Source organism: Argiope bruennichi, chromosome 2 (assembly GCF_947563725.1).
Source record: "Argiope bruennichi chromosome 2, qqArgBrue1.1, whole genome shotgun sequence".
NCBI classification, from domain to species: Eukaryota; Metazoa; Arthropoda; class Arachnida; order Araneae; family Araneidae; genus Argiope; species Argiope bruennichi.
Window position 1 is genome coordinate 112,590,533 of NC_079152.1, and position 25,634 is coordinate 112,616,166.

A 25,634-nucleotide genomic window follows, 5' to 3' on the forward strand; every position below is an offset into this window, starting at 1 on the left:
TTAATTGAAGCAATAATTATTTAGACTAAAATGTGTCTTGCGCGAATATTCTAGCTCTATCAATGCTTAAAGAATTTTTTTTCTCACCATAGCAGGTAATATATATATATATATATATATATATATATATATATATATATATACTGACTGACAATAGCCTCAATAGCAATTTCCCTTGGGATTTTTCTAAGTAATCAATCTCGTTTTTCATAATACGATTATAGTATTTCTTTGAAAACGTTTTCGTCAAAACATCATATTTTCGATATAGTAAAAAAAGGGTAAAGATACATATGTTCAAGATATATAAAGATAAATATACTTTTAAAATAATTTGTTGAATACGAATTTAGTAGAAAGCATATCAGATTTCAAAGTATAGGATTATAAGAAAAATTAATTTCCTTGATCGATTCATTTAGTTCGTAGAAAAGTGCACTATACAAAGGAGGCATTTTGATTTAATAGAGATCATATGAATAGAAAAAAAAATCAGAAGAAAGCCGAAATCTCTTGTCCATTAAATGGTAATACACTTTGTCATATGATTTGAAGAATTGAAATAACAATTAAGGAGAATACTTAAAATTTCTTGGAACATCCTACTTATTCAACCAGCAGAACTTAACTTTAATTGTTATCTATTTCACACGAAGTATCTAAAAATTATTCCATTTATTGAGCTTAAATATTATTTAGCGCAATTTCCGAAATATGAAACATATCCATTTTTCACCTTTCATTTTGTAAATTTTGAGGAAAACAAAAATCTCTGAATCCTAACTAACAATGGCCAATGTGGCAGCAGCCATAAGAGCTGATTTAAGAAAGGGAGGGGGAGTAAAATAAGAATATATTTCTGAATGATGAAAATTAAAATAAATGCTGAAAGGGGCGCATTTGCATTCATTTCAGACATTCATTTAAGCATTAGAAATATTCTTTTGTGCAAAAATTTATTAACAAAATTTATTATTAAAAGGCAACAATGCATTATTAATATATTATAGGTATAAATCAGAAACTCTTGTATAATACATTTACATTACACTCCCGAGTATCCGGCTTCCGTATAATATCGGGTCTAGTTTTCTTTTATCGGAACTAAATTAGGAAGGCAAGGCTTGCACTGGCATTGGAAGCGGGCGTCTGGTACGATCCTCCATATGTGTCGTTCCTGTCAAAATATAAATTGTGACAGGAAAAGAGCAGCGTTCTGCTCGTTGCTTATTGTTTCGCCAGTGTGTAACGGATCTCAATTGTTACCGCTGTTTCTGATTATAACTGCACAGCACGTACTGTATTCATAAATAGTTCTTGGGGTATGTTTTTTTTAAGTGCACCACAGTGAAGATTTCAAAATGGGTGATAAAGGAAGAAAAATTGTGACCATGGAGGAGAAATTACGCGTTATATAGCGACTCCTGTGTAACCGGCAAAACCGGCAACTGCTTCTATAATACACCCGGCCGCGTTCACATTCTACTTGGCTTGAGATAAATGAAGGGCTTAGTACTCCATAAAGAGTGATAAAATGCGTATTATAACAGTGAGTTTTGGTATAAAAACTTTGTCTTCTGGTATTGGTGTACAAAGAAATAGAACTCCGGCCTATCCAGCCTGCCCTTTCTCCACATTAGGCCAGATACTCGGAAGTGTACTTATTATTATTTTAACCAAATTATTTACAGTTAAAATTTTCCCAGTTTCCTTAATATATAATTTGTGTGTGTGCATAGGCAGGTAAATAGAAGAAAATTTGACTCACGCCTTTAATGAATTGGCGATAAGCTTATTTATTTCTTCTTTAAACTTCCCAGGAAAAATATCCATATTGATATGTTTCATTTGCATGTTATTAATTATAATAAAGACAGTAGAAACAAACACTAACTGATCACTCGCTTTTATTGATGTGCTACGTACAAACGAGCTACTGCATTTCGTGTGTTATGATTTGCTCGTTTCTCTTTAAGGGGAATTACTGAAATTCGATAAGAAAAGACGAGGCGATCTTCCGCTTTGGTGAGAAAGCCACAAAGAACACCAATTTGTTGAGGTAGACCAATCTGAAAAATCGTGGCAGAATAGAAAGCGAATTCTTTGCTCGGCTGCCTTCGTACCTCCATGTTTTGTACGTTCGGCAAAACCGGGGTTGTGGTTTCTTTAACAAAGCAATTTTAAGTTTCGAATTATGAAACATATTTAATACGTTTATATTTAATTGCCCTGCATTTGTTTTTCTCATCTTTTAAATAAATGCACTAAATGGACTGGAGTAAGTGTCTGCTTCATCTGGTCGCTTTAACAAAGCTCAACAGCTTACAGAGCTCAGTGGTGCGAGAGAAATTCGATATTTCATAACAAAAACACAATAAAAAATTTCTGCTCTTATGGTTCGATGAAAATACCCATGTAATAAACTAATGGAGGTTCAAAAAAAATTTCATGCTTTAAAAGTTTCAGTTAACATTTCGCAGTTATGCGAATCGGTGCTTTTCGAAACTATAATTTATATTATACCTAGCCGCCTTTGGCGACCAGCTGGTTCGCCAATCTTAATGTTCGTTAAAATTTTAATAATTAAATATTTTATGCAATTCCTACTTTAATAGCTTCTTCATCAAAATATTTTAAAACTTCAAATTTTGATATATAATTCACTCATAATATTATAAACATATCTCTCTAATTTTCTGTTAGTTCCCGTAGAATTCATACTATAAATTAAAGTGGAAAGGATTAATCTGCAATTAATATAATAATATTTTTTACTGAAAAAAAGTATTTTTTTGTAATATGATTACTGAAAACAGTCACTGAGCGTTTAAACTTTATGGGCACTAAAGAATATCTTTCCTAATTTATGTAATATTTCAAGAATTTGTCAACAAAATATTCTCAGATTCATCATGACCAGAACGATTAATTAACAATATTTAATTTTAAATGCATCAAACACTGAGAAAATAAAACGAATCGTTTAAAATAATCGGTTGAAAACAGGTTTAAAAAAAACTACTTAAAAAACGATGTACTTAAAACTATAAGCGTATACAAAAAATATATAACTAACATTAATACAATTTAATTACAAAAACATACAACTAACCTAAAATTAATTTAAATCATCCGTTGATAATGGTTGTCATGTCAACAATCAGAACACAATGCGCATGCGTGAATTTTCAACCCAGTTACGGTAACGCAAATGCGTGAGTTTTTCTACGCCAGTTGGGGTAACGCTATGTAGATTAGAAATTTTTAATTTCCTTTATTCTGTTTTATTTTAATTCAAAAGTACTTCAGAATGAATCTGAAAGATCGATTCATTAACAATGTTTAATTTTAAATGCATCAAATATTAGGAAAATGAATAGAATCGTTTCAAATAATCAGCCGAAAAATCTTAAGCCTAGCCTCATAACTGTTGGGAAAAAAAACCTGAAGCCGTACTCATTTGGCGGTGAGGAAAATGAAGATTTTTTTGGCTGGAAAGTTAGTTTTTAATTAATAATTAAAATTCTAATTAAAAATTCAAAAAACGGGCTATCCTATCTTTTAAGTTAGATCAAACTGCACACGGTGTGCCAATTTGATTAAAATCGGTTAAGTAGTTTAGGAGTCCATCGCGGACAAACAACGTGACACGTAATTTATATATATTAAGATTCTAAATAGTTATTTAATAAAAAACCATATTACGTTTAATATTTAAATTAATGCAATTAAACATATACAAATACTTTGCACTTTATTTAGTATTTTAAAATTTATTTGATATAAGAATTGAATTTATATTATACAAAAGTATTGCTCAATTAAATATATTTTATAGATTTAGATAACACAATATATAAATATAATAATAATATTAATATTATGTAAGCACTTCGCACTTTATTTAAATTAACACACACACACACACACACACACACACACACACACACACACACGCGCACACACACACACACACACACACACACACACACACACACACACACACACACACACACACGCACACACACACATCAATTTGCAGGAGAGAGACTTCACACAATTATTTGCGTCTCTTGATCATCTGCTACTGTCCACTTAAACTGAACATTCAACTGCCAACTCACTATTGACTCAATATTCGTTTCATTATTGATTGACTTCAACTCTTAGTTTCCATGACAAGACAAAGAAGATGGTAGATCATCATAATTCGAGTCCTAATGATACTATCGTGAAGCTTATTGCTGTTTAGGGAACCTTCAATTGTTCGCCAAGTAGCCAAGACCGGGATCATTGATTCGGCATCTATTCAGCAACCATGAGAGCTATCTTCCTTACGAAGCTGGGAAGCAACGTTATAAATTTGTAACACTTTCTTTCTATCATAAATTAGTTTTAGAATAAATTAAATATAATATATTCTCATTCTAATTTTGTATTAAATTAAAGAATATTTGTAATTTTCTCCATATAATTTTTGTTATGAATGGAAACTTCATAAAATTATTAAAATTTCACTCGAATCTCATCAGTCTCGGAAATGTCTCTGTAGCCTTGAAAAAAATTCTTTACTCATATTTTGTTCACTCCAATGTTCTCTTGTTGCTTGATAATTGTTGCTTCACGACATTTTACTTTACCACTCTTATTATTCTCTAGCTAAAATTAGAAAGAAAATTAATTTAATTTTAGAACTGTTAACTCGTAAGCATCACGTAATTAATGAAAGCATTTCCATGAAAAGGCCTTTATTATTCCCAGCAATGCAAATTTGAGATAAACAAATTTAATTATGTTAGCGTTGTTTCCCTTTACGGTTTGGCTGTGCTAGTAATTAAAAGTTGTTCTTTTCAACAGTGAAAAAAGAACACATTAATATATGGCTCTTTTTCATCATTTTTATATCATTTTTTATCTGATGAGTAAAAAACACTTGCATCTCTGATAACGGTGGAAACGTTTTTTTTTTTTTTTTTTTCATTTAATCCTGCTTTTTGTTTATTGATATGAATTTATGGCATTTTAAATAATTAAACTAATTAATTTTCATACTTTTAAATAAATGAAAAAAATATTTTCCTTTTGTTTGCTTCTTACTTGAATTTATTAGTCGGTTATTATTAAGACTAGTCTGTAAATGTGATGAATCTATTAATCATTTTTTCTTGTCCTTAATAATAATAACCGATTAATTACATTAATCGCAACATTACTATGATACATGAACGACAATGCAACGACATCCTAAGATTCTCAATCCAACATCTGGTAACCACCAATGTAATCCTGGGAGTATGGTGCTTTTTGCCAAAAGTTGTTTTTAGAACACTTGGTTTTAGTTATATATATATATATATATAAAGAAAAACGAGGTAAATCTTCGTTTCCCTAGCATGTTAATGTTAAAAACGTAATCGAAGCATGGAATAATCGAAGCAAGAGAAGAAAAACATTTATAGCGGGGCTTACTCACTATGAAATGAAGTCACAATCAGGAGTGATCAAGAAAAAGCATTTACACACGTATGCTTTGAATAATTAACAGAGAGAATTATAGTACACGTGCATAGAGAAATTCTGAGAATCCAAATCCCCGAAATGGGTATTGTATGGAAAGGAATGCTTAACAACAGAAGGGACCTACAGGGAGTTTGCTGAAGTGACAAGTGTGATCGAAAATTCTTCATAAAGATTCGGCTTTCCAGAAGTGATGGGGCTAAAAAAAACTGTGATGGTAGCTTCATAAGCCAGTTAACAGCATCCAAACAAGGGTGATCATATTTGTCTAGTGGTTTTGTTACGCGGCTACGGACCACAATGGCGCGGGTTCTGTCCTCGCGAACACATTGGTAACCTTCACTCGGAACTAAAAAAAATGCAACTTTCGTGCAACTGTCGTGGCGTCATTCACCCGTAAAAAAAAAAAAAAAAAAAAAAAAAAAAGCAACCAACGCAAGTCTACAAACTCACTTGACGCAGCAAACAAAAACTCGTCAGACTTACTTGGCGCAACAGTGAACATCACCACTTAACAGCAACAACTCACACACGCTCACCATACCCTTGGCGCGATAATACCGTTCGTTTCTTCGCCGACTCTCTGGTAGGGGAGTATTCATAAGCCTGTTAACAGTCTCTGGAAAAGAGTGATCACTTTTGTCTAGTGATTATGTTACGCGGCTATGGACCCTAAAGTAGCGGGTTATGTCCTCGGGAATGCAATCTCCACAAAACAACACGATGATATGCAAAATTGAGAAGAACGATGATTTTGTTTAATTTTGAGGATGGCGAGTTATCTAGATTAGAATTAAATTTGGTGACGGAGAAAGGAGAGTTGCTTTATATTATTATGTATGAGACTGCCGAAATTAAAGGAAAACGACGACTTAAATAGAGGCGATTTATTGAGGTTTTAGTGTATTGTGCGCAATTTTTATTTAGACCATGTGTGGTTATTTTAATAATTTCCTGGAAAAAGTTACACTACATTTTATAATAGCCTTTACTAAGTTTTTAGTTAAGCTTTAACATAAAATCTTTTTTTTTAATTATAAGTGAATTTTTTGAAAATATGATGTAACAATATTTTTGTTTCTCGCACACTTTATGTTAAGTATAAAGATTGCTACACAGCTGATTTGCTACATATAAAAAATCAGAGTATTTCCCTGATCCATGAAATAATAAAGGTTTAATAATCCATGAATATTCCTTTTAATATACAACAATTTTATAGATATATTTAATGTTGTTAAAATGTTAACATTTTCAAAATACTAAAAAAGAATTTCAATGCTGAAAAAAAAAATCAGATGGGTTTAAATTTTTGTTATTTTAAGAAAGAATGAAATTTATTGACCCTAAAAGAAATAAAAATTTTGATTTGAGCAATTCTGAACTAATTTTAAGCAATTGTTGTGAAATTGAAGATATATGTGTGTTGGCCAAGTAGTAAAGCGTCACTAAATTTATCCATTATTATCATGCTATTTCTTTATCTTCATGTGCTATCCAGCTGATTTAGTTGATATTTGAGGTCATACACCTATGTGATTTTGTGCATTTAACCTGTGTTTTAGTTCTATTCCATCTCTCGGAAGTTTGTCAGTTGAGTTTTAAATATCACTGTATGTATAAGAATCAAGAAAGCGTTAGTATAATTATCATATTTGATTGGAAAGAATATCACAACAAATGTAAAGAAAATGATCCATAATTCATACCAATGAAGAGTAATCTATTTTAAATAGTACACCTTTTTTATAAATTGAATTCATAGAATTTTTCCCTCCAAGTAATCTTTCTGTAACGGCTTTATACTAGAAATGACGGAATCATGCTGACGACTAACTGAAAATTTTGGCATTACAAATTTTAAAATTAATGTAAGACGATCATTCAAAAACTCTAAACGATTATTGAGTTAAAGAAAATTATTAGTACCCAGAAATATTCTCTTTTGAATCCTGGTATTTTCGTATGAAGTTTCCCGACGGAATGTAGATAGTCCATGAAGTAGTCGACGTTGCCAAGCTTTTTTATGCTCTCGTCCAGAGTGCTCATCACGATGCCGGCATGCTGAGCCAGCTCCATGCTGTCTCTGTGGAGTTCGATGAATCTCTTGTGCTGGAATTTCTGGAACAGATGGAGGATGTCTTCGTTTTCTTCGAAGAGTCTAGAAGGGAATAAAAAAAAAGTGTTCTTGAATTGTTTGAAGGAAAAAGAATGGGGGCATGTGTTACACACCAAAACAAACGCTATAAGTAATGTTGAAGAATATGTTTATACTTTTATTCTCAGCGTGTTTTGTTCTGTATTTTCAATTGTTTCATATTAATTTACAATATCATCAAAACTTTTTATAAGATATTTATTTTGAGCATCGCAGTGTCTTAAGAGGCGTACGTTTGCATAACTATGTATTCATTTTCAATACAAGGAAAACAGCATATTTAAGGGTAAGTTTAGTCCAATTATATTAGCGTCTCGTTTTAAATCAATACTAGGGTTATTTCTGGATGGGTCTCGTAGTTTTGAACCTCGGTCAGACGACGAGGATGACAGCTGAAGCACCCCCTTACCAAACTTCCATGCCACACCAGCGGGATGACGTTTGGCCCCGGTGGATTTAATGTGCCCCAGACCCGCTTACACTACGGTTCTTCGGTGGAATCCGATCTCGAACCTCAAACCCACCGGTTCCGCAGCCGAGACCTTACCACCAGGCCACCTTGGCCCCTACTGGAGGGTAAGAGAGGTTGTAAAATTCCCGAGCGCTAGTCACAGGGGATGTTATGTAGACAAAAGATTAGCGTATTTACTTTAAAGGGAGAAAAATAAATAACGCCATGCCTTGGGTGCTACTTATCTGTGCCATTAATATGGTTGAAAACCCTATTTTGTACCCTGACACAACTTACTTTTCTTTGTCGAGTCACTACTGTAAGTCAATGATAGATAAGTTTCTACTATAAGTCAAAGAACAATGATTGATTTGCTTTGGTAAAACAGAAATTTTAAGAAATTAAAATCAGCATTACTGATAGTTTTCATTTTAGTTTCGAAACTACAGCTAGTAAATAAATTTATTTAAATTATTAAAATAGGTGATTAAAAGGAATTTCACATTATTTTGAATAAAGTAAATTTAAGTAAAAGTTTAAGCTATACATTTAGACTTCATGTAATTTCTCATAAATTAAATTATAACTATTAGTATAATTTAAGTTATGAGTTAAGAGTAGTTTATATAATTCATAGTATTGTCCGAAACTTCATAAACCCGGAAAGTTCCATAAAAGTCATGGCATAAAATTCTTCTCAAATAACTTTGGTCCCATAACTCGAAACAATGTCATTGTCTCTTAGCTAATGGTTAAGCAGGCTACTAATGAGGTTCAAATTTAGGTAAGCAGCAGATTCTACTTCCATTATACTGGCATGATATAACGACTTAATTAAATAATTAGATTTTAAGTCTTATTTTACGCAATTTAATTTCTGAGAATCAAAATTAATTGATTAAGTGATGGGAATTAAACCGACTATGGATCGAAATGAGAGGGTAAAAGAGAATTAGTCATTATGTTATTATGGAAATAGATTAGTTAATTACATAAATTGTATATAAGTTGATTTGCATACAGAAATTAAGTTAATGAACGAAATTACTTTTAAAGTTTGGATCGATATATTTTCCTTCTTCTTTTAAATTTTAAATTAAATGCATATACAGAAATGTCGTAACTTTTTTTTACTAATTCCAGTAACATAATGTATGGCAAATGCAATAGATTTTTTAAAAGAATTATAACTATATTAACAGATTCTACAACAAATTTTAATTATTTATACAATTAAATTTTTTAATTAAAACTAGAATTAAAATTTCAAAAAATCTCTCCAAGATGCGCATTACCATTTTTCAAAGTATATATATGTGCCAAATTTGAAGTTCCAGGTCAAATAACCTAACATGTAGAGAACCAACACATGCACACTTTTATTTTAATTGTAAGTAATGATAAGATTATCATTTTTGTTGTAATAAGGCAAATTTAATCAAAAGTTGTCTCACACGATTAAATTACTCTTATGAACCAGGCTTTTTGACGATCATATTAATGAGATTAATATAGTCGGGTCGATAAACCAAGAATACATTTTATCGAAATAAAAGAACTATTTTTAAATTATGATTGCTTTATAATAGGAACCATGCGGATTAGTTATCAATGCTTACAAAGTGGAAGAATTAATTGGCCACTAAAATCGGTGTAAACAGTCGATTTGGGGAGTTTGGAATCTCCATCACAGTTTTATTTTGCAATTTCTCTCAAAAATGGATGTGTGTGTGTAGAGTTGAGGTGGGAGGCAGATGACTCTTGACAGCATATCATTAGATCATAAGCCTTCAAACGAAATAAAATTTTGCAAAATTAGTACATTAGATATTTTATTTAGTGACGGTAACTGCCAAATTTTGTCAAAGATTTTTCAAACAAAGAATGAGCAATAAATAACTTTTTTGAAACTTCTGTCAAAAACGGATGGCAGTTGAGAGAAGGAATTAATTTGACAATAATCCATATAATTAGTAATAATATTAATTTAATATGAATTAAAAATTGGCGAAATTGGTGCAGTGTTTCGACTGGGGGGGTGATTCTTTGGTTTTCCCAGTTATTTTAAATATGTAGAAAATGAATCGCTAAAAGAGGCAGCTTTTGAGTAATTTTAATAATACTAATAAACTAGCTGACCCGGCAAACGTTGTTCTTCCATATAAATTATTTCTAGTGAATATTTTGGTTGTTAATTAAAAAATAACGAATGTATTGTAAATGTGTGGGGATGGGATCTATGAAAGAAAGAGGAATGGAGCGCTGTAGACGATGATCGCAGATAAAAACAAAAAAAACACCAACCATTCATTTTCTCAATACAACGTATTTCATTAACGTAACGAACATATACATTGTTTGATCTCTTAAAAGTTAAACGTAAAGTGAAAAAAGTAATACATTTGTTATCCTAAAGTATAAAAATGAAATAAAGAAAATCAATATTCATTTCGAAGAGCAATTTAGTGTAAGATATTTTTTTTTAGCCAACACAAATAAACTCGATGATTTGCCCACGCGAGAACATGCCACGTGAAAAACATGGTGTGCCCAAATCTAAGCTGCAAACAGACATCGTTTGGCTTTGCAACTTATTGATTGTCATTGCGAATGCCACTCTAATAGGAAATTGAACGCGTTTGAATTCAATTGGCACGTTTGTGAGAATCATTGGAATTCGTAGCAGCAAAACATTTTCGGCTCGGAATTTGCCATTCAAAATGGTGGCTTCAATAACGTTTTTTCTATCAATTTTTTAATGACCAATCGCGTGCCATTGCACAGCCGTGGTGGGTTCAAATTCCGAAGTAAAATAACCGGAGATCCAACTTTCAGTCGTAGAAGGTGTGGTGACATGCCTAGCAAATCCAGAGTTCAAAAACCCTGTTAGATAATTTATAGCTTCGTTAGCATCGCGCAAACTGTATCGATTGATTTGTATGATACCAAGTCGCCTGGCAACGACTGCTGTACCTTGAAGTTTAAATCGTCGACGTCCACATTTTTTTCTGCCAAAATGGCTCTTCCTGCCAGCCACGCATCATTTATGTATTGTGTGCGTACATAGGGAAATATTTGCGAAGCAACGATAGTGCAGAAATGAGTGTACAATTTTATACATCCAGTATTTTCATAGGCAGCAACTTTCCCATCGCCGATATCTAACAATTGGTCCGAGAATGTGTCAGCAGATGGATCTTGTAGCATTTGGACGCGCATGTTCGACGGGTTAATTATTTGGATATAGTTCATTCAAAAATACTAAAATCGCGATTAAAAAATGGGTAAGTGGGGGTAGGAGGGTGAAAATTTGGGGTTATATATATTTTTTGATGCCAAATAAAAAAAATAATACAAAGAAAAGTTTAGTCAAAAAAATAGAAAAAAATTCTGGATAAGGGCACCCTAATTACCTAGCGTTATAAAATATACTTTACGACCTATTCTCATACCTATCAAATACACATTAAAATTTTCATAAAAATCGGTCGAGCCGTTTCGGAGGTGTACGAACACAAACACCGTGACACGAGATTTTTATAAGATATGTTATGTTTCAAAATTATGTTTCAAAACCCATAATGTAAATCAGGATAATGCGTTGTTTTGTTTATTTTTATTTCAATTATGTCACAACTTTTCTTATAATGAGCAAGCTATGACTTTTCAAATGTATATATATTTTTAATCCTACAGTTCTCGAACTTTGCCAGCATGTAATGGATTCACGGAGTGTTTGAACTTAAAGGTTATTATCTCCTGACTTGCTATAGCTGGAAGAAAATGATATCACAATTTCAAGTAATTCTTACATATGGAAGTGCATTTATTAAGGTAAATAAGAGCATAGTAAGATATTATATATTATTTATTTTTCAAGATATTATAATGATAAGATGTGGGAAAAAGAGCTGAGAATTGGCATAAAAAATTTAGAACTGTTTAACTTCGTTTGTATCCACAAATTTACTTTCTTATAAAGTCATATTGGTGTGGTGGGAAATTAAGTTTTGAGGGAGTTACTTATTGTGTAATATTCTGGGTCCTCTTTTACTTTTTGGTTTATTACTACATTTATAAATAAATGAAGATGTATATCTATAATTTTTAAAAACAAAATTCTAAATATAAATCCAATAGAAGAGATTTCGGTATTTATATCAGTGATTTTTGGTCGAAGCGGTAGTTTCTATTATTTGTTAGATCAGCTAAGCTGAAAAACTTTTGCTGTTTATACCGCCTTATTTTGAGCGAAGCACCCGTCGGTCTTTCTTTACGAACAATTGGCGGAATTACTGGCTTCATCTATCATTACTGTGAAGTGGGCGTGGGTCACCGTCCCCTGGGTAACATTGATGGGTGGGACGAGTGATTGAAAAGTGCCATACCATAACAAAGACACTATTTTCGAAAAGAGGACAGAGAGAAGAGAATATCTATAGAATGCTTATTTGGAAGGAAGCACATGAAAGTTTATTAACATTAAGAATTTATTGATCAAAAGGCCAATATTATTTCACAATTTTCCTTATTTATAAGAAGTGACTTCTATAAATTCACAAGAGAAAAACTGTTTGATATCATGATGAGTTTTGAGCCCTACAAATTTTAACATGCGGGATCTTATTTCGAATGTTATAGTCGTTCAGTGGCAGCTTATGTGATATTATTTAGGGGTGCTTTAAGTTTTCATTTTTTAATACGCAATGATTCACATTTGATCTGAAGACAATCTTGAGAAAAATGCATGTTTTTTAGCAGAAAAACTTTTAATAGATAAATTTTACTATTGGAATTACATTTATTTTATTAAATCATTTAAGTGATTTATTCATTTACTCTTTTGTTTATATGTTTTTGCTTTTGAAATAATTCGTTCGTTTGAAAGTAGGTAATCCATTTTCTTTAAATGTTGACTTATATCTATAAATGAGGCCAAAATAGCATTTAAATTTTATTGGAATGCATTGAAATGCTTCCTTTATTTTAAATATTAATTTTGTATAGAATTTTTTTTCCCTCTAAGTAAATGACAATGAAAATTTATGATGCAACTGGCAAGGCATACATTTTTCAAACGATTTTAAACATTCAAATTGATGCTATATATTTGTTCAGAATGGAAATAAATAGCCAACCAGCATGCACAGAATCAGATATCAGGAATTCTTGAAAATAAACAGCTTCTTTTCTGAAATGACATTGCTTTCAAAACTGGATGCACATTGACAAAATTAATTCCCGATGGCGGAATAAGTGACGTCTGAAATTGAAAAAATTTTGTCAGCTGTAATTTACTACTGTCAACATCATCAGTTCCAGTTTCGGACAGAGTTTGTTTTGTTAAACGACATCATTTTACGTCCGTCCAAGAAAAGAAAAAAGTTAAAGCTTATTTAAAGATGATTGATTTTCTGAAAAGCGAGAAGGCTCGTCAAAGGATTGTTTGAAATTTACCGCATTCTTTCTCATTCATATAGTATTTCAAGTTGAAGTATATTTTTGAAATTTTCATGATTAAATTGCACTCATATCTATAAAAAGAAATTGTTTTTTTTATTTATTTCATAAAAAATATATTTAGGCGCACACAAAATTGCTTTTATTTTCGGCAACATTTTCAGAAAAATATAATATAATTTTATATTACTCTGTAGTATAACAAGAAAAACAAACCAACCGGACTGGTCTCCCCAAAACTTTCTCAGATACTCTATAGATGCTCTAGAGAATGTCTTGCATGGCATTGGCGTTTAATAGTTACGAAGTATTAACTTTTGGCATGCATTTAGAATTTTTACTGGATCTATCATGTCATTCTCGGCGAGTTTTTTGGCGATTAATCCCTGGCATACGGTTAATAGTATCCGAAAATGGAATCTATGTTTTAGACACGTTTTTTCTCAACCAAAGGGTTGTATACCAAATTTCATGTATTTAAGTTACTGCATTTTTAAATTATCACGTTTACATGTTTCTGAAAGTACAGCCAGATAGACAATTAACCCGAAGTTGGATTTGGCTCACAATTTGACAGGTGTCTACACTATAGATGTTAAATCTGTGTACCGAATCTTATATATCTAGCTTTCTACTTTTGTAGTTCTCGTGTTAACTTATAGTCGAAAAGCCGGACAGACTGACTTCCTCCAAACAGATTTTACTCGAAATTTGATAGAAATCTGAAAATTTGGTGTAAAGACCGTATACGAAATTTCAGTCGTTTAATTCAAAGCGTTTTTGAGTTATCTTTGTCGCAGACAGACAGACGGACATTTCCCAAAAATGTGTTTTTCGAACTCAGGGAGATCTAAAATATAGAGATTTATCAAAATATCGAATTAGAATTTTTTGACAATTACTAAACTTTCTCTATACTATGCACACGAGAAAGTAAAAATATATGGCAGATTCCCATGTATTAGGCACTGTTGGCCATGAGAAAATGAAATGCTCTGAAAGGAATCCATTGAAACTTTGATAAGAATCTACAAATTTGATCTTAACTCCATATACCAAATTTCATCAGTTTAGCTCAAAGTGTTGTTGAGTTATTTCAAAACCCTTCAGTTTTGACAGATGGACAGATGTGTTTTTCTAATTCAAGGAGGACAGAAACGTGGAGATTCGCCATAATCTCAAGTTCGAATTTTTTGACGTGGATATATTATGCTATGCGGATTCATAATACGTGGATATATTTACTTGAATACATTATACTTTCTCTATACTACGTGTAAGAGAAAGTAAAAACACACACAAAAAGTGTTTACTAACGAATGAACATAAATGCATTCCCATTTGTAAAATATTATTATTGTAAACCAATTTAATTATAAAATTTGAGACATGTATAGACATATTTGAGACATATATAGCATTTGTATATATTCTATAAAGCCCCATACCTTTCAAATTTATTCGTTATTTCCAATTGCTTCGAAATCATTGTAATGATCTTCGTTTATACGTTGTAAACTCACTTGGGATTGTCTTTTTAGGCGCCTTTAGTGTTGAAGAAAATTGAAATCTCTTGAAAAAATTGAAAGTGCAATTTTCTCTTAATCTCTTAAAGGCAATTTTCGAGGAATATGTGAACTGGGATATTGATGTTATTATTTCGGAATTATTTACAACAAATAAATTAACGGAAGATACAATTAAATAATCATAAAAAAAGAATGCAAAGAAATTGCTCTACTTTTTGTTTAAGACACAATGGAATCTATTACATGATATGGATATCGCATGATGGTGTACACACAAATGACGAGAAAAAGAAAAAATTAATAAAATGTGAAAATGAATATAATACATGGAAAACTGTTGACTAATAAGTAATTAAATTACTTAAAGAAGTTTAAACATTAATACATAATTTTTGGATTATTGCATTTACATATTCCTGTTTTTATTTTACTTTTGAAAGTTAGTTTTGATAATTTTTGTGTCAGCAATCCTTGTCCAAAAATCTAATTGTGATAAATCAATTAGGAAACATATAAAACAATTAAAGAATCAAAAACTTAAAAAAACAGAAACATAGATTTCATAAAATTTATTTTTATTTTTGCGATGATCTGATTTCTACAGTTTTGAATTAAAAAATTTGAATAATACTTTTTAAAATAATGATTTATTAATTATAAAAGCATCCTACATATAAAAAAAGTGTGTACATGCTTTTAAAAGAATAACGATAAAAAAAATGTGAAAGAATAATACCTTTAAAAATGCAGTTCAGGATTTTTTAAAAATAATTTAATAAATCAAAGAATACAAAATGTCTCATTTGGTACACTTTTGCTTCTATAGAGGATAATCAAATTCATTTGTGTCAAAAATTAACTAAGAATTCTAGTAAAAAAAATATTACTTTTTTTATACTCTGAATTATTTTTCATATTATTAAAAGAAACATTTTACTAAAAATCCCCCCTCCAAAAAAAAAAAAAAAAAAAAAAAGTCCAAATTCTACAAAATTTTATTCTGCAAATAGCAAAATTATTTTGACAAAAAATTAATCTTAACGAATGATCCGATTAACAAATGATTACCAGCTTCTTTTAATTTTGCACACTTAAGAATAAAAGTATCAAAAACCGTTTTTGTCAAAGCTTCCTTTTTTTTAGTTAAAAAGAATGATCGCCATTTTCTTTAAAAAAAAAATGATTACTTTTTCGATTGTTACTATGGTAACACACTCATAACAATAGCTTTTTATAAAAATATCTTTCAAAAATATATTATTAACTAAAACATCTGAATTCGATTTTCTTGTTTGTTATTTATTGAATTTTTTAAAATATTGTGAAAACTATTGCAAATGCTCCAATTTATCGTGGTTTTGCTACAAAGTAAAAAAAAAAAAAAGTGCACTATCTTGAAAAAGGGAGAATTCTATACTAAGTGGATGCTTATAGAAATAATATTTATGGCGTAGATGCGGGAACTTATCTTAAACAGAAACTAAACTGTCAATATTGTTCGTTGAATAAACCTTAAAATGCCAAATAAATCATGTATTTAAGAATGTTATTTTTTATATTCTACAATCGACAGAGGAATAATAAATATGGAATATGCAACTAAAGTTAAGTGAAATAGTTTACGAAAATTTTATGTATAAACGATACTTTTTAAAGCATAATATGGGCATTTTTTTAGAGAATAAACAGAATTCTCTTTAAAATTCCAGTTATGTGCGAAGACAACAATAGACATCAATAAGATGGTTGCATTTTGCATTTTCTTGCTATTCGTTTGTCTTTAAAAGTTATTTTTTTGTGGCATTAAATTGATTAATGCAAAAAAGAATAAAAACACACACACACAAATATTTTAATCCATTTCATTTTATGTTGGAAAGTAATTTTTAAAACTTTAAACATTTGATTTTAGAAAATATGGAGATGCTACATAAATTCAAATGTTTTGTCTAAACTTGCTATTGCGTCTAAAATTTCTTATGAAGTTGAAGACGAAGTTAATGAAACGTTAAATTTACTTACTAATGTTTGCATCTTAATTTTGTTGAAGAAATTTTTAAATTTATTTTCTATCTAGAATTATTTTGGTGAAATTCACACAAATCCATTTAAAATTCTATTCGTAAGTCTTCTATTCGAATTTAACATAGAAAGAAAAAATGGCTTATCTTTAATTTAATCTTTTTAAATTATGATTCTCTGTTCAATTATAATTTTAATTATAATGCTTTCTGTCTAGAATTTTTTAATGAAATTAATTTAAAATTCCGTTCGTAAAAAGTTTATTCGAATTTAGCATAGAATTGTGTACATAGAATAGAATACATATTGTGTTCTCTTTAATTATAAAGTTCTCTATAAAAATATTTACTTTGAACCAAAATATTAGAAAACTACAAAATGTTTTGTTTGTGTGACAAAAAATTTCTGAATCAACTGTATTATAAATAGCTTTGAATAAATGTACTATTCAGGATTATTGGACAATAAAAATACTAAGATTGATAAATAAAGTGGTTTTTATATTTTACTGAAACTCGGCTTAATATCTCAAAAAGAATCCCTTTACGCGTGTCCAGAAGCAAAGATTTGCATAATAAATCAGATAGATGAATGTATTTAACTCCCTTATCTTAGCAAAAGGCAGGGGAAAAGGGAACCTGTTTTCTACTTTGTAAATAAAGCTTCTAGGATAAGCTAAGAGAGCTTAGCTTATCCTAGAGTGCTTCATCACTGTGAATAACTTTCATTGAATAAAGTGAGAGACGTGCAACAAGTCTCGGAGCAGAGATAATGTTATCTTCAGACTGCATTTCGGGAGATAAAAATAATAAAATAAAAACCAAAGGCATGATGCGAAGAGAATCATTTTCTGTGAAGATGGCTTAGTGTTGACTTTTAAAATATTTACAAGAAAGTCATCGTTTATATTAAGAAATACATTGTAATAGAATTTGTGATATTGAGTTATATACTCTATAATAAAAATAACTGAATTTGGAATTTTTCTGCCCCAGACTCTGCAAGTTATGATGTGCTTCATTTTAATAACCGATCAATTTACTTTTACATCAGTTACCACCTTAGTTGCATTTAATGTTTTGCATTTAAAAAAGCTTTTAACTTAAAATATAAATAACTTATTTTAATTATTTTTATTGTAATATATATATATATATATATATATATATATATATATATATATATATATATATATATATATATATATATATATATATATATATATATATATATATATAATAGAAAAAAATGAGTAAAAAAATAAAATACTTGAAAAATTAACCACGATTATAATTTAATAGCTTTCCTTACTTACAAGCAAAAGCATTTAATTATAATGATACATTATAAGGAAATAGTAAATCTCAAATAAATATAAAGCAAATATAATATTAAAAATTATTATTTTGCTGTATTTATGAAATGGAATATAGCGTAAACAGTTGAATGAAAATTGATATATTATAAAATTCTAATACATTACAAATATGTAATTCATTTACTTAATTTAATTTATTTAATAATGAATTTAATAATTCAATCTAAACAAAAATAGTAGCCTTAATATTTTATAATTCAAAGAATTTGTGTTTCTTAGCCATTTATTTATATGATAAGTAGGTTAATGATATTTTTTTAATTGGTCTCCCTGAAGCATCCCTCAGTTCAGTGGCGTAGCAGGAAATCTGAAATTGCTGATGAGATTGGAGAGCTATAAAAACTTTTAGATTTTTGTGACTTGTTCAGTAGTCACATAAAAACAGTTCCATTTAAAGCACCTATTATTTCCGTTAGGAAGTATACGCCAATTTTAAAGTTTAAAAATTATAAGGTGGACAACCAGTATGTATTTAGTTTTTAAAGATCTAAGCAATTGTAAATCTAAAGAAAAAGAAACCCGAATCAGTAAAAGAAAAATCAAGCATATACTATGAATAAAAAATTACAAAAAAAGGAATAAAAATGTCACAAATTCTTAAAAAAAAAAAAAATGCTGTTGCCATTTTGAAAAATATTCTAGAAGACAAAAATAATTTGCTTAAGACAATGAAATGTAACTACGTGACTAAAAAAGAATATCTTACTGAAAACAAATTGTTTGTCTTTATGCTAATTAAAATATTAATCTTTCAAAATGTTTTTAAAAACAAGATTGGCTTGTACGACGAAATAAATTATTTACTAGAAATATTCAAGATGTAATTAATTTGCTTATTAGATATCTAAAGGTAAGAAATTTTTTTAAATAAGTAAGTATAAAGTTAAACAGAAGAAAAATAACATATCAACATTTCAAAATCAGCTCATAAGAATAAGATCTAGAGAGCTGTAATTGGTTATAAACATTGATTGATAACTTGAAATGTCGGATACTAAGAAAAGGAAAACTGAAAAGATTGAAAGCTTCATATTAGGATTTTAAGATTTTTAAAATAATTCATGGTTTGTTTTGAAAATTATATTGTAATAAAAATTGCAATATTTAGCTAAAAATGACATACAAACTCATGTGTGTTATTTCCTTAAATACACGAAAATATATAAAAATCGTTTTCTAAAAATAAGCCAAACTACACAATGAAAATAATTCACTTTTTGCAAAGAAATCCATATAACAACTTTTTTAATTTTTAAAAAAAGCACTAATGAAAAAATAATTAACTAAATGCAACACTTTGTGATGTAAATTATTACGTATTTAAATATTTTAAAACAGAGAAATTGAAAATTAAAATAAGAAGTTTTGTAAAAAGATAGTGAAAAATCACTTTTGCACAATACAAAAAATTAGTCATTTTTTTAAAAAAAACAAAAACAAAACTAGGTATAAGCTAACATTATGTTTAGTAATAACGTAAAAAATGGAACATGAAAAAACAAATATCGAAAATTTATATAGTGATTTACGATTGTAAAATATTTTAGCTTAGTTTGAAACCTTTTCTTTTGCATTATCGAAGTGTTTTTCTATTTCTCTATGAGTATCTTAAATTCAATGAACCATAAAATAAATTTTTGGAACATTTCTTTGTCGTTATGCTCCTCATAAACTTGATAAGAAAACTGCTCGAAAGCCTTCTGGTTTTAGTTACACAGTTTACATATGTTCCAAAAGAATCCACTTTGCAATGGATACTTCTTGAATTCTTTTAGTCATTTCGAGCCTTTCAAAGTATAAAATATTCATCAAAACATGCTTTATCTTGACAACTGAGGACTAAGAAAGCAATGAAAATATTTTACGACTCTAAAAGAACAAACATTATCACAAATAACTGAAAAAGCAATGAAATTCAAAGAAGTCTGGGCTTCTAGAAATGCATAGGTTTAGTTTTCCCTCTATTATGCGAAAAAGAATAAAAATATTCAACATGAACTTTCACCAAATTTAATACTATCACTGCTGCAAATAGCTTGAAATAAGAATCGGTAAATTCATTAGGATTTAAGAATTTTAATTTTTTTTCAAAGAAACTTAGGAAACAATGAATAATGAAAAAATGCTATCATTAAACAACAGTATCTTGCGCTTTTAAATCGGCATGTAACATCATTATACATTCAGGAAAAGCTTACGTGATTTATAAGTAGCGAATGTAAGTCGAATTAATGAATAAAAAAATACCCCAAAAATAAATAAAAAACATAATGTTTTATATATTTACATAAATAATAAAAAGTAGTGAATAATTTGTAAAAGTTCATGTAATTCAAGTCAGAGTTCATATTTCAACCAAACTTTTTTTTCCTTTTTACTTTCTTGTATACGTAGTATAAAGAAAGTATAGTAATTGTCAAAAAATTCGAACTTGAGATTTTGACGAACCTCCAAGTTTTAGACCTCCCTGAATTAGAAAAACATATTTTTGGAAAATGTCCGTCTGTCTGTCTATGACAATGATAACTCAAAACCGCTTTCAGCTAGAAGGATGAAATTAGGTATGTGATCCTTACTCAAAATTTGTAGATTTCTATCAAATTTTCAGTAAAATCCGTTCATAGAAAGTCTGTCTGTCCTGCAGTTCGAATGTTATTTAACAAGATAACCACGAAACGAAGAGAGCTAGGTATATAAGATTCGGTATACCGATTTAATATCCATTGTGTAGACACTTATCAAATTTTGAACCAAATCTAATGAGGGTTTGACCGTCTGACGGTTTGTACTTCCAGAAACATAATTCAAACAGGCAAAAAATTAAATATATCAAATTTGGTATGTAATTTTGTGACTATTAGTGTAGTTTTGTATCAAAAGTTTTTTTCAATCGGTTGAGAAAAACGCTTCTAAATCCCAAATTCAGTTTTCCGATGTTATTAACCATATAGCAGGATTAATCGCCAAATAATTAGCTAAAGTTCACACGATAGATTCAATAAAAAATGCTAAATTCCAAAGGTTAATATTTCATAACTATTGTACGTCAGTGCCATACAAGCCGTTCTCTGATATAACACTTTCATTAGAGAATATGCGAAAAATATTTGGGAAGACCCCTCCCTCTGGTCTCCTGTACTGATTAAGAAGATAATATTTTTTTCACCATTCTCAAAATATTCATGAAATATCTATTACTATCACAGAAAGAGGAATACTTAACACGATCTTGTTGTTCAGTGCCTTTCAACATTATATTTATTTATAGCACGGTTCATAATATATGCATCATAATATCATCAGTTCATATTTATATAAACATATCTTATTCATATTTATATAAGCAGATCAATTTCTATATAAGAACGAGCAGATAAAACGGATGTTTTTGAAACATCCGATCCATTATGAACAATGGGGACATTCTGTTATACGGTTCAAAGAGTTGTCACTTCAAACGGCGAGAAGACCTTTGCTAACAATTATTTTGTGAGGAATGGTGTATCTATTATCTCGTTTCAGCTGAGTTTCGCTGCAGATTGAAAATTCATTGAAATAATTCTGCTCCATTTCCCAATTTAATTTTATGTTATGCTTATTTCCGTTCAAAGAGTTCATAAATGAAAACTGATACACGTAGTAATTCAGGTAAGGTGCGTATTCCTAAAAATTGGAAAGGGTTTTAAAATAACGATATTATGAAATCCGTCAAGCTTCGCTCGGAGCCATTCGGTAGAAATTCACTGCATAAGTGAAGATAGTCATCATTTGTAATATGTGACATTTCATTCCTAAATATCATTAAATACTATATAATTTCTAATGTTGATCTGCTAATCATTATCGCTTTTCTTGCTAAAATTAAAAAAATTGTGATTATTTTAAAAACATCATATTAATATATTTGACCTTATATAAATGTGCCCAACTATTTACAAATAAAAAAAATTAGAACAAAATTTTTCAAATTCTTTGAACATTTTAATATTTTTTGCATATAAATAGTGAAAATTCAAAATTATCTATACTAAACTATCTCAAATAATCTATAATTTCGTCAATCTTCTTTAAAATTCGGGTATGCAAAACTATTTTGGGCCCTCTTCATAGAATCAGAATCTGTTTTATCAATAAGAAACCTAATTTCCTAATATTTGTGCCTTTTATTCTTTCGTAAACTATCTATCAAATTAAAATGAAAATTCCTATATTATATTATAAAAAAACAGCTTGCAAATGTATAAGAAAAATAAGTTAATGCATTATTTAAGAAATATATCCCTAAGTTGCTGGGTCAGATCAACAGCTTATCGATTTCCGCAATAATGATAACTTAATTACCACACTTATTCTCTTAATTACTAACAGTATTTCTCACATATAATTCGCTAAATACATTTAGATACAAACGGCAGCAAAGAGTAAAAAATAACTAAATCATTTGTGAATAATTAATTCGCGAATTGTACTCAGTTATTAACCTCATGAGGCAGAACAGAGAGTTTTTAATAGTATACATCATTGTGTGGACTTATATATTTTTTTATTTTTGCGAATTGAGAAAGAAATTTAAACCCAAAATTAATCGTTATAATAGAAAAAATCTGGATGTTATCATAAAGAGTGGTTATCGTATAAAAGCTTTAGTGGTAATTTGATGGAGCAATATACATCCTATGTCATTTGGCACCCAAATCAAATTGTCTTATATTCCTTTATCCTTATAGAATCCTTTTTTTCATCACTACTGCTACCAAGATTTTTCGAACATCTTTGAAGTTATATTTTTAGAAATTGGACTTTGATGACCATACCGCAGTCAAGTGTTTTATTGGAATCCAAGAGCTTATGGAAAACTTTGACATCCTAATTTACTTTTATATTTTCAAGGAAGTTTTGAATAGTGGCTTTAATGGTAATCAAGCTTTCGTTTCCAATTTTGACATTGACTCATATATTATTAAATTTTAATATACTGCCGATTCTTAGGACCATTAAACACACTAAACTTAATTTTTTCAAAAGATAGGCTAGAAAATGTCTTAATCATCATGTTGAAATCATCTTTGCAAGCGCTTTAATAAACTGCTTCATATAATTTCCAATCATATAATTTGATTCAACAGAATTGAGGGTCGATCCTCGGGCCAGTTATTTCCCACCCAATCCTTCTCTCATGCTCTGTTATCTCATATGCAAAGATAACAGGGTTATTTTGTGCCAAGCTAGCATACGCAACCCAATAATGTGTGCAAATATTGTAACAGCTCAATGAATTTCATTATATTCCCTTATTTTTCACAAAAAGTAAAAATAAAAAATATCAGTTTTTTATTCAGACATGCTCAGAAAAAGACATGCTTAAATCACCTATCTGAGCTACCGAAGAGAAGTCATCATTCATTTATACTATGCTTTCCTTAATAAATGAGAGTGGCAAGATACAAAACCACTATCATTTCTCTGTAGGAATTCACTTTTTATGGTTCAAAAGTACGATATTTTCGTTCTTTTTACAAACAAGTATTTTTGAAGCAGTTTCAATGTGAGCAGTTCAGAAGCCTACTTTGATACTCCGAAATAGAGTGCTAAATTATTCAATTCGTGCTGATCATATCTCTTACGAACAAAGTCATTTTCAATTACAAAATCGCTGTTGTCAGACACTTCATCACCTTTATCATGTACTTCAAGACGGGGATGTGTAACGAAAACCGGCAGTGGAATTTTAACTGAACAGGACTGTAGGCGTATATGTGACGGAAAATGTAGGATATGGTATATTAAATGTATTTTTCTTATTATAACCTGACGGCTTAAATATGAGGTTCGAGTTCCTGGTTCAGGCATGGTTGTTCTTTACCCTGTTTTCTAGCTGTGAGGTGTGTGAAAGAGCCTTCCTGTAAAAAGGGGTTGTGCAAGCGATTATGTGAGTGTCTTCTTCATATGAGCTAGAAATCAGACTTCTGCCCTCGGGTACTTAGGAGTCTTTACCCCCAGGAGCTACTGCACGAATTTGGCTTAAAATCGCCGACTTCGTCAGCGGGCTTATCTATGACAAGTGCCATAAATAATAACAACAGCAAATAATTTTGGAGTATATTAAATACAATAACCCAACAACTTTTTAAAAGATTCATCTTGATAAGTTTTAAATGTAAATGTAATGGGATCAGCTCATCCCCATGTGACACACGTCAGGAGCCGAATTAATATTGGCATTCAATGTTCATCTTGCCAGATGGAAGGAAAACAAAGGGTATATATAAAAAAATGCGTCAAACAATGATTAAAAAATTAGATGACATGCGCCGTTACGTTTTTGAGACAACTATAACGTCAAGTGAAATGATGCCAACGGATACATACATTTTACATGTATTGTTAGATACACACCTATTTGCAAATGCACAAAGGTGATACTGGCAATAGACAAAAAAAGGGGGGAGGGTAATACATAGATAATGAAAGTGGAATAACATTAATTAAAATTTATCAAATCTTTCTTAAGGGCGATTTTTTTTAGTAATCGCCCTATGCGCTCGAATAAACTAGAATCAAAATTAAAATATGATTATTTTGTTCTTCAACTGATGTTTCTGACGGATCCTTTTATTAAGTCTTTTCGACCTCTAAATCTCATCTTGTGGGTTTTCAAACTTTTAGGCTAAAACAAAACAAACAAAAACAACAACAACAATGGCAGCTGAAAATTCTTTAAGCGAAAAGTGACGGTAAAGACAGATTAATAATGCAAGCCGCATAAGATAATAAAGCAAGGACAGCAAATTTTCTGCTTGGGTTTGCAGCCATCACGCATCCTTTGACTTAATGAGATTTATTATTGCACTATATTTCTTACCTTAATGAACTAATTAGTGAGAAGTCTTGACATTTTAAAGCTAATTAATTATTGGGTCCTATTTTTACAAGAGGTTTTCTATATATTGTACAAAAAATTCTTTACATACTAATTGCGTGTTTTTTTTTCAAAAATTCGAGTTAATTTATAGCATGAAATATGTGCAGTTATGTTAAAAATACAATCTAATATTTATTATTAAAATATTTATGTTGTTATTTTAACTATGCCTGTTTGTTAGTATGAAAATAGTTAAC

The 25,634-nt window shown here is 29.8% G+C and overlaps 1 protein-coding gene across 1 annotated transcript in view; it reads right to left on the bottom strand.

Annotated features, from left to right (window-relative positions):
* LOC129961739 (neuroglobin-like) overlaps positions 1-25,634 on the bottom strand; it is a 70,762-nt gene that overhangs the window by 5,872 nt on the left and 39,256 nt on the right. The window contains exon 2 of the mRNA XM_056075289.1: positions 7,447-7,678. Within this exon, the coding sequence (XP_055931264.1) occupies positions 7,447-7,678 (232 nt within the window). The remainder of the gene's footprint in view (positions 1-7,446; positions 7,679-25,634) is intronic.